The sequence below is a fragment of the Neomonachus schauinslandi genome, chromosome X (assembly GCF_002201575.2).
Source record: "Neomonachus schauinslandi chromosome X, ASM220157v2, whole genome shotgun sequence".
Classification (NCBI taxonomy): Eukaryota; Metazoa; Chordata; class Mammalia; order Carnivora; family Phocidae; genus Neomonachus; species Neomonachus schauinslandi.
In genome coordinates this window covers 70,948,438-70,959,761 of record NC_058419.1, presented here as the reverse complement: position 1 = coordinate 70,959,761, position 11,324 = coordinate 70,948,438, and the positions used below count along the sequence as shown (strand labels likewise).

At 44.2% G+C, this 11,324-nt stretch overlaps 1 protein-coding gene across 1 annotated transcript; it reads left to right on the top strand.

The window, feature by feature from the left end:
• Nucleotides 1-10,189: 10,189 nt before the first annotated feature.
• OTUD6A (OTU deubiquitinase 6A) lies at nucleotides 10,190-11,065 on the top strand. Its single transcript, XM_021680244.1, has one exon. It carries the CDS (start codon nucleotides 10,190-10,192, stop codon nucleotides 11,063-11,065), a length of 876 nt encoding a protein of 291 aa, XP_021535919.1.
• Nucleotides 11,066-11,324: the final 259 nt, after the last annotated feature.

Here is an 11,324-nt window from a genome sequence, read left to right as displayed (position 1 = left end):
ATCAGAGAGAGAGAAAGAGCATGAGCGGGGAGGAGGGGCAGAGGGAGAGGGAGAAGCAGTCTCCCCGCTGAGCAGAGACCCCAATGGGGACTCGATCCCAGAACCCTGGGATCATGACCTGAGCCGAAGGCAGACACTTAACCGACTGAGCCACCCAGGCGTCCCAAGATGAAATAATTTCTTTACATCCTCGCTCCTCACACTGAAATATCATTGTAACAACTTAAATATGATGACTTGTGTGTGACAATTTCTCAACAGCTCTTGAGCTCACTGGAAAGGTCCCTCTGATGTGAGCCGGGAACCCAGTCCAGACAGACACTCAGGGACCATTAAACTCCAAACTAATGAGGAAACTGATTACCATGGAAACTGACATCTCTGGTGGCCTCTAGAGGGGAGGAGAAATGGGGGTGGTGAAGTGAAAAGGGGAGGATGGAGGAGAGTGGAGTGGGGAGCAGAAGCTGGGAGGGAGGGACTAAGGGTTTGTAGAGGGAAGAAACTGCTGTTTATCACTATCTTCCTTGGTGCCAGGCACTGAGCTGGGTCCTTCACATACATTTGATCATCACAGCCCCCTGCCAGATAGACATTAATTCTCTTGCCCCCCCCCCACCTTACTGACTGGCAAAGCATATGCTGTTCATCAACAAGACGGCCTATCACCATTCCCAGAGCTTATTATTGGAAAAGATCACCTTGAACTCCCTGCCATCTAATTCTTATCAGAAGCTCAACTGTGAGAAATGATATTCATAGAGAGCTGCCTGAAGAAAAGCAGGCAGTCCATCCGTTGCTGGAGATGTGTGGCATATGCCCTGGAAGTTGGATCATACTCTCCAGATGAGAGGGTGTGTGTTGGGGGAAGGTGGGGGAGGGGGTGTTATGGGGTGGAGGTAGAGAGTGCAGAGCTGGAAAAGGCACATTCGAATTATAAAGGCACATTCTATTATAATTTGAATGTGCCTTTTCGAATGCCAGGCATATAGTTTCCTTAACACAAACTACAGGCAATAAAGCTCAACATTTGCAAAGCTGGTTTTTCTTCAGTTCAGGCCACAGAAACAAACCCATGCCACGGGGCTTGACATTCAAAGGGACCTGCCATCCCTTCTGCAGAATCTGCAAAAGCAATCTTGGCTGCAGCAAATAAGCACACGCTGCATGACCATTGCTATCATGTTATCAGAGTCCAAAAGATGTCTCTTTCAGGATCGGCATAATGGCTTTCTAAAATTACCATTGCTTTGATGCATTTTAAGTCACAGTATTTAATTTCTCTGAAACATGAAAATGACAGTAAAGGAGAGTGTGAAGTATTTCTGTTCATTTAAAATAAAAAGGGGGAAGATGGAATAGATGTATTTTGCCTCTTCCTCTTGCTACAACTAAAAACCCTGGACATTATGTACAAAACAAATGTAAGAAAACCCTGAAAGGTGGAGAGAAGAAGGCAGACGACTTAGGTTCTCAGCATGGGAAGAATGACATGAATTTTCTTTTTTTTTTTAAAGATTTTATTTATTTATTTGAGAGAGAGAGAATGAGAAACAGCATGAGAGGGAGGAGGGTCAGAGGGAGAAACAGACTCCCTGCCGAGCAGGGAGCCCGATGCGGGACTCGATCCCGGGACTCCAGGATCATGACCTGAGCCGAAGGCAGTCGCTTAACCAACTGAGCCACCCAGGCGCCCATGAATTTTCTTTTTGCCTCCTAGATCCCAGACTTGGCGCTAAAGAAGCTAACAACCCAGGTGTGCAGAGACCAAAAAAAAGCCCCAAAGTCTGTTCTCTCTAGCCGAAGAACTAGGAAAAGATCAACCTAGCAATACACAAAGTGTTTAGACAATAACTACTCTACTCCAGCCAAAACCAGAGAACAAACTGTGGCCCTATCCCCATCCCCACTAGCAAAGACTAAATGGGGAGCTTAGACTTCCACACTCATGAGGCTGTAATGACATGCCCCAACAACCCCAACCCCCTCCCTGCTGGCATGGTATCAGAGAAGGCCAAGTACAGAGCAGGGACTTTCATCACCACTGACAGGTAACAAGACCCACCCACACACTGTGTTAGTAGAAAAAATGTAGGGAGCCTAGAATTCCACCCCCACTTGGCAGGAATGAGGTACCCCTTCACTTCCCCTGAGGCGATGTCAGAGAAGACCTAGTGGAGATTTAGGACTTTTACCACTGCCCAATGATAAAGGGGGTCAGATGACCTAGTGATAAAGGAAGCAGTAATTCAGCACTCCAACTCCTCCCAGTCAAAAAACTAACAGTGGAGGCCTAGTGTGGAGCAGAAACTCTCAGCCCCACCCAGCTGTAATGAAGAGCTCCCCTCTGGATCAGTGGAGGCCAAGGGGGTACCTGGACTTCTACTTCCTTCTGGCAGTAATGATACAACACACCTCTTTCCTAATGGTGGCAGTGTCAGAGGAGACCTGCTAAAATAGATGTTTTAAATAAGTTTCAGAGTCTCATGACATGATACCCAAAATGTACAGGTTTCAATCAAATATTTCTCAGAAACCAGAAAGATCTCAAACCGAATGAAAAAAAAGAAAAAGACAATAGACAGATGCTCCAACTGAAATGACAGAGCTAGTAGAATTACCTGACAAAGATTTTTAAAGGGGGGGGGGGCGCCTGGGTGGCTCAGTCGATTAAGATTCTGCCTTCGGCTCAGGTCACGATCCCAGGGCCCCCACATCAGGCTCCCTGCTCCTCAGGGAGCCTGCTTCTCCCTCTCCCCCTGCCTTTCGCTCCCCCTGCTTGTGCTCTCTCACGCTCTCTGTCAAATAAATAAATAAAATCTTTTTTAAAAATTAAAAATTAAAAAAAAGATTTGTAAAGGGACCATCCTAAAGATGCTTCAACAAGCAACAAATACGCGTGAAAAAATGAAAACATAGAGTCTCAGCAGAGAAAGAGAAAATTAGAGAAAAACAAAAAGAGATAGAAAGTGTTGGTGCAGAAATAGAAGATATAAAGGAGAACCTCATGGAAATTTAAGAAGTAAAATAAAATAACCAAAATAAAAAACTCAAAGTACAGTCTCAACAGCAGACTGGAAGGGACAGAGAAAAAATTAATAACCTTGAAGACAGAACAATAAAAATGACCCCATCTGAACAACAGAGAGAAACTAGAATTGGGAGAGGGGAGGAATCAAGAGCATGAGAAGATAAGCCAAGTTTGTCAGGAAAGATTTGCAAAATATATGCCTGATCAAGGACTGTTACCCAAAATACTAAAAGAATCTTAGAACTCAACAATAAGAAAATAAACAACCCAATTTTTAAAATGGGCAAAAGACCTCAAGAGACATCTCTCCAAAGAAAATATAAAGATAGCAAGTAAACATATAAAAAGGTGCTCACCATCATATCTCATTAGGGAATTGTGAATAAAAACAATGAGCTAGTACCATACACCTATTAGAAATGCCAAAATCCAAAACACAGACAATAGCCAAACACTGGCATGGATATGGAGCAACAAAAACTCTCAATCACTGCTGGTGTGAATGAAAAATGGTACAGCCACTTTGGAAGACAGTTTGCCAGTTTCTTTTTTTTAAAGAATTATTTATTTATTTATTTGAGAGAGAGAGAGAGAGAGGAGGAAAGGGGCAGAGAGAAAGAGAGAGAGAAACTCAAGCAGACTCAGTGCTGAGCCTGATGCGGGGCTTGACCTCACAACCCCAAGATCACAAGCTGAGCTGAAACCAAGAGTCAAACACTCAACTGACTGCACCACCCAGGCGCCCAGTTTGGCAGTTTCTTATACTGAACATACTCTTACCATTTGATCATGCAATCATGCTCCTTGGTATTTACACAAATGAGTTGAAAACTTAGGTCCACACACAAAAACCTGGACATGAAAGGCTATAGCAGTTTTATCCATAAATGCCAAAACTTGGAAACAACAAAGATGTCCTCAATAGGTGATGGATAAATAAACTGTGGTACATCCAGGCAATGGAATATTATTCAGCACTAAAAATAAATTAGCTATCAAACCATGAAAAGACATGGAGAAACTATAAACGTATATTGCTTAGTCAAAGAAGCTAGTCTGAAAAGGCTACATACTGTATGATTCCAACTATATGACATTCTGGAAAAGGCAAAACTATAGAGACAGTAAAATCATCAGTGCTTGCCAAGGGTTAGAGGGGAAAGAGGGACGACTAGGTGGAGCGCAAAGGATTTTTTTAGAAGGAAGGGGGAGGGGCAGAGAAAGAGAGAGAGAATCTTAAGCAGGCTCCACGCCCAGCGCCAGCCTGATCTCAGGACCCTGAGATCGTGACCTGAGCTGAAATCAAGAGTCGGATGTCCAACCGACTGAACCACCCCGGTGTCCCCGCACAAAGGATTTTTTAAGGAAATAAAACTATCCTGTATGATAATGGAATGGTGGATACATGTCAATATATTTGTTTCCAAAGCCATAGAATGTACAACAACGAGAGTAAACTCTAAAGAAAGCTGTGAAGAGCACCAGCTGGCTCAGTCAGTAGAGCATGCTACTCTTGATCTTGGGGTCATGAGTTCAAACCCCATATTGGGGGTAGAGATTATTTAAAAAAATAAAGTAAGCTGTGAACTTTGGGTAATAATAATGTGTCAGTGTAGGTTAATTGTAACAAATGTGCCATTCTGGTATAGCATGGGGAATATAGTCAGTAATATAATATAAACTATGTACGGTAACAAATGGTAACCAGACTTATCATGGTGATCATTTTGTAATGTATATAAATATCAAATCACTATGTTGCACACTTGAATCCAATATAATATTGTATGTCAATTATACTTCAATAAAATTTTTAATTAAAAATTTAAAAAAATAGTGGCACCTGGGTTACTCAGTTGGTTAGGCTCTTGATTTTGGCTCAGGTCATGATCTCAGGATCCTGGGATCAAGCCCCCATGTCAGGCTCCACACTCAGCAGGGAGTCTGCTTGAGGATTCTTTATCCCTCTCCCTCTGCCCCTCCCCCTCCCTCTCTCTCTCTGTCTCTCAAATAAATAAATCTTTAAAAAATTTTAAAAATAGGGGCACCTGGGTGGCTCAGTTGTTAAGTGTCTGCCTTCAGCTCGGGTCATGATCCCAGGGTCCTGGGATCAAACCCCGCATCGGGCTCCCTGCTCAGCAGGGAGCCTACTTTTCCCTCTCCCACTCCCCCTGCTTGTGTTCCCTCTCTCGCTGTGTCTCTCTCTGTCAAATAAATAAATAAAATCTTTAAAAAATATTTAAAAATTAAAATTAAAAAAAACACAAATGTGCCACTCTGGTGTAGGATGTTGATAGTGGGGGAGGCTGTACCTGTGTGGAAGCAAGGAATATATGGGAACTCTGTGTACTTTCCACTCAGTTTTGCTGCCCTAAAAACCAAAGTTTATTTTAAAAAATGTGGCTCAGCCGGTTAAGTGTATGACTCTTGATTTTGGCTCAGTTCATGATTTCAGGGTTGTGAGATCAAGCTCCATGTTAGCCTCCGGGCTGGGCAGGGAGCCTGCTTAAGATTCTCTCCCTCTCCCCTTTTCATCCCCCCCGCCAACTCTCACCTCTCTCTCTCTCTCTCTCTAAAAAAAAAAAAATTAATTGAAAGGAGCATCAGTGTGGGACAATGACAAAGGATCTAAAGTTCCTGTCCTGAAGAGGAGAATGCGTGGGGCTGAAAAAGTACTCAAAGAAATTATGTCTGAAAACTTTTCAAATTTGGCAAGAGATACAAACGTAGGATTTGAGAAGCTGAGTAAAACCCAAATGAGACAAACCTGAAGAAATCCACACCAAGATACATCGTAGTCAAATATCTGAAAACTAAAGACAAAGAAAAAACTTTCAAAGCAGAAAGAGAAACAACACTTTGTCAGTAAAGAAATAGCAATTCAAAAGACAGAAAATTTCTCATCAGATACCATGGAGGCCAACAGAAAGTGACACAACATTTTTCAAAAGCTGAAAGAATAGTGAATCTAGAGTCCTACCTCCAGTGAAAATATCCCTCAGGAATGAAGGGGACATCAAGATATTTTCAGATGAAGGAAAACTAAGAGCATTTGTCACAAGGAGACCTACGTGAGGGAATGGGTAATTGAAGTTTTCTAAACAGTAAAGCTAATAGAAGAAATCTTAGAAAATTGGGAAGAAAAAACATGATAAGCAAAACTATGGGCAAATAGAGTAGACTTTCTTTCTCCCCTTGAGTTGTCTAGTGTTTGAAGGTTGAGGCCAGAAATAGAAAATTAATGTGGTTCTAAATGTACATAGAGGACATTAAAGAGAATTGTATTATAAATGGGTGAGGGTAAAGGAATGCAAAAGGAGATAAGGCTTCTATGCTTTATCCAAACTGGTAAAATGACAACATCATAGATTTTTGGTACACACACACACACACACACAAATGTACCCAGAGCACCCATTTAAAAAGTTATGCAAAGAGTTACACTCAAAAATATTATAGATAAATCAAAACTGAATTCTAAAAAATGTTCAAGTAACCCAAAGGAAGGCAGGAAAAAGAAAACAGAAATGAAAACAGACAGAACAAACAGAAAAAAATTAAATGGCAGACTTAAACCCTAACATATTAATAACTATCTTAAATGTGGGGCGCCTGGGTGGCTCAGTTGGTTAAGTTTTGACTCTTGATTTTGGATCGGGTCATGATCTCAGGGTCATGAGATCAGGCTCCGTGTGGGGCTTGAAACTCAAGAGGGAGTCTGCTTGAGATTCTCTCTCTCTCTCCCCCTCCCCTTGCCCTCGTGCATGCGTGCACATGCACTCTCTCTCTCTCTCTAAAATAAATAAATAAATAAATCTTAAAAAAAACTACCTTAAATGAAATGACCTATATATACCAATTGAGAGACAGAGATTGGCAGAGTGGATTAAAAACCATGACCCAACTACATGCTATCTACAAAAAACTCACTTCAAGTACAATAATATTAGGAGGTTGAGAGTAAAAAGGCTAGAAAAATATATATAATGCAAACAGTAATAAAGAAAAAGGAGTGGTTATATCAATATCAAATTAAGTGGATGTTAGAGCAGAGAAAATTACCAAAGACAGAGAGGGGCATTACATAATGATTAAAGGAGTGAATCCACCAAAAAGAGAAAGCGATCCTAAGTATGTGGGATTTGCAACAGAGGTATAAATTATGTGAAGCAAAACCTGGTAGAGCTGAAAGGAGAAATAGAAAAAGCCGCAATTACAGTTGGAGACTTCCTACATTCCTCTCTCAACAATAATAGAACTGGGGCGCCTGGGTGGCTCGGTCGTTAAGCGTCTGCCTTCGGCTCAGGTCATGATTTCAGGTCCTGGGATCGAGCCCCGCATCGGGCTCCCTGCTCCGCGGGAAGCCTGCTTCTCCCTCTCCCACTCCCCCTGCTTGTGTTCCCTCTCTCACTGTGTCTCTCTCTCTGTCAAATAAATAAATAAAATCTTTAAAAAAAAAAACAATAATAGAATTAGACAGAAAATCAGGAAGGATATAGAAATCAACAACACTATCAACCAATGTGATCTGAAGAACATTTATAGAACATGTCACCCAACCATAGCAGAATACACATTCTTTTCCAGCGCCCATGGAACATATGTCAAGATAGAGCATATTCTGGGGCAGGAACAAACCCCAACAAATTTTTATTTTTTTTAAGTAGGCTCTATGCCCAACATGGGGCTTGAACTCATGACCCCCAGATCAAGAGTCACATGCTCCACCCACTGAGCCAGCCAGGCACCCCCAAATCCCAACAAATTTAAACGAATTGTGTTTAAATGCGTATGTACTCCAACCACAGAGGAATCAAAGTAGAAATCAAAACCAGAAAGATAACGGGAAAATCTACAAACACTTGGAAACTAATCATTCACTCCTAAATAACCCATGGGCCAAAGAGTCTCAAGGGAATCCAAAAAATACATTGAACAGAAGGAGAATGGAAATACAATATACCAAAACTTGTGATTTTTGACAAAGGTGCAAAACCAATTCAATGGAGAAAGCATAGCCTTTCCAACAAATGATGCTGGAGCAATTGAACAACCACAGGCAAGAGAATAAACTATGACCTAAGCCTCAAACATTACACAAAATAGATCACAGATTTAAACATACCACCTAAAGCTATAAATCTTTGAGTAAAAGACAGGACAAAATTTTGGGGATCTCAAGTTAGATAAAGAGTTCTTGACACCAAAATCATGACCCATAGGAAGAAAAACTGATAAATTGCACTTCACCAAAATTTAAAACGTTTGCTCTGAGAAACACCAGGTAAAAAGATGGAAAAGACAAGTCACAGTGTGATAGAACATATTTGCAAACCACATATCCAACAAAGAACAAGTATCTGTGATATATAAAGAACTCTCAAAACACAACTGCAAAAAACAGTCCAGTTGTAAAATGGGCAAATGACAGAAACATTTTACCCAGGAGGATGTGACATAGATGGCAAGAGAGCACATGCAAAACTGAACATGATTAGTCACTAGGGAAATACAAGTTAAAACCACAGTGAGATGTCACTACACGTGCATCAGAATGGCTAAAATGAAAAATAATGACACCACCAAATGCTGGTGAGGATGCAGAGAAACTGGATTCCTCATATACTGCTGGTGGGACTGTCCAATGGTACAGCACTAGGGAAAATCATTTCTGAAAAAACTAAAATACACTTCTAATATGACCCAGCAATCGCACTCTTGGGCATTTTTCCCAGAGAAATGAAGACTTTTGTTCACACAAAAACCTATACACGAATGTTTATAGCAAGCTTATTCATAATAACCCCAAACCCGGGACAACCCAGAGGTCTTCAACAGGTGAATGGCTAAACAAACTACAATGTATCCATATCATGGACTACTACTTAGCAATAAAAAGGAGTGAAGTTTAAGATATGCAACAACTTGGACAAACGTCCACTTTCCTCATTTGTAATAAGATGTTGGGGGGGCGGGGTGTCTCAAGGGCTTTCCTGTTTGGGAACTCAAGATACAGATGAGCAGAGTGGGGCAGGATGAGAGCATATTTGGAAGCGCTTAGGGCTTGTATTTATTTTATATTTTATTTTATGTTATGTTTTCGAATTTTTAGAGATTCAAAATAAACAGAAGGAACTGGCTCGATGGATGCCAGCTGTTGTGTTTCACGGGCATCCTACCGAGCCCATTTTGGAAGCCGGGAACTCAGGAGGAGGAGAGTTTAGGGTAGTTGCATTCTGTTAGCAAAGGCCATAGAGTCTGCTTAGTTGCAGGGAATGAGTTTCAGAAGAGTGGCTCTTGCCTTCTTACAGTGAGATCTTACACTTAAATTAGTGTAAGACCTAACCTGAAAGGACTCTGTGTTCCCAGGCACATTAGGAAATGTAGAGGTTCACCAGTCAGGGGACGTGAAAAATGAGAAAGGCGCCTTGCCCCCCGAACACTAGGAGTAACGGGAAGTCCCTCGTCAGAACACATTTAGCTGGTGGTATAGTATTTGTTATGTGATTCTCAAGCATGACCAGCGCCTGTATTGTGTTCAGGTTTGGGAATGAAGTAGCAGGGGCGCCTGGGTGGCTCAGTCGTTAAGCGTCTGCCTTCGGCTCGGGTCATGATCCCAGGGTCCTGGGATCGAGCCCCGCATCAGGCTCCCTGCTCGGCGGGAAGCCTGCTTCTCCCTCTCCCACTCCCCCTGCTTGTGTTCCCTCTCTCGCTGTGTCTCTCTCTGGCAAATAAATAAATAAAATCTTGAAAAAAAAAATATTCTAAAAAAAAAAAAAGAAAAAGAAATGAAGTAGCGACTGAGTCCATGAACGATTCTACAAGACTGATTGCTACACATAGTATTCAAAGTCCAAGTTTTTCCACGCGGGATTCAAACCTTGCTAAACTCAGAAGCAACCGTTGCTACGGGGTCTGATGGGGGTGTATTTAGGGTCTCCCAACAGCCAATCTTAGTGCCAGGCGTTTTCGAGGGGGCGTAGCCATGTAGAGACAGTGGCCAATGGCAAAGAGGGCAACCACCGGGTGATGTGAGCCGAGTGCAGCGGCGAGGGGAGGCTGAGGACCCGCAGCGTGTTCCGGGGTTTGAGCTGTTAGTCTGAACTGTAGCCGGTACTTCAGCTGCCACCCGTCTTCGAGTCTCACCTGCCGTTAAACGTCATGGAAGATTCTCAGAGTGAGCAACAGCGGATAATACGACGCCACCACCGCGAGAAGAAAGAGCTTCAGGCCCGCATCCAGGCCATGAAGAACTCGGTGCCCAAGAGCGACAAGAAGAGAAGAAAGCAGTTGCTCCTAGACGTGGCCCGCCTCAAGGCCGAGTTGGAGCAGAAGCACCAGCAGGAGCTGGAGAAGTTCCGAGAGAGTTTCCCTGATGACAGCAACCTTGACTCCATCACGGAAGATCTCGCCAAGATGAATCTTGAGAACCAGCCTCCCCGCCAGTCTAGGGCACAGAGAAGGCGCGAAAAAAGGGCAGCCCTCGAGAGAGAGCGCCAGGAGAGGATCGCCGAGGCCGAGATGGAGCACCTGGCCAGCTTCCGCCGCGAGGAGGAGGAGAAGCTCGCCGCCATCCTAGGGTCCAAGAATCTGGAGCTGAAGGATATCCCGGCCGACGGCCACTGCATGTATCGCGCCATCCAAGACCAGCTGGTGTTCTCCGTGACGGTGGAGACCCTGCGGAGCCGCACCGCTGATTACATGCGCAAGCACGTGGACGACTTCCTGCCCTTCTTCACTGACCCCGACAGCAGCGACGCCTACAGCCGCGAAGAGTTCCTGAGCTACTGCGACGAGATCGTGCGCAGCCCGTCGTGGGGAGGCCAGCTCGAGCTGAGGGCCCTGTCGCACGTCCTGCAGACCCCCATCGAGGTGATCCAGGCGGATTCGCCTGCCGTCGTCATTGGGGGGGAGTACACCAGGAAGCCGCTCACCCTCGTCTACCTGCACTACGCCTGCAACCTCGGCGAGCACTACAACTCGGTGAGGCCCCTCGAGGCCAGCGCCGTCGGGGGCGCGGCCCCGCGGCTCTTCTAGGCCGGCCAACATAGTCGCCATCGCCGCCACCGCCGCCGCCGCGTCTCCTCAGTAGGCTCCGTTTTTTTCCTTCGGTTTTCTCGTTTTTGTCTTGCTTCGTTTTACTCGAAAGTCGTTCCCCATCCCCACCCCCACCCACCCCAGCCCGCCGCCACCACCACCACCACCACCACCACCACCACCACCACTCTTCTCCGCCCCATTCCCCCACGCCCGCTCTCTCTTACCTGGCGGTTCTAGCCCCTTCTCTCACTCATTC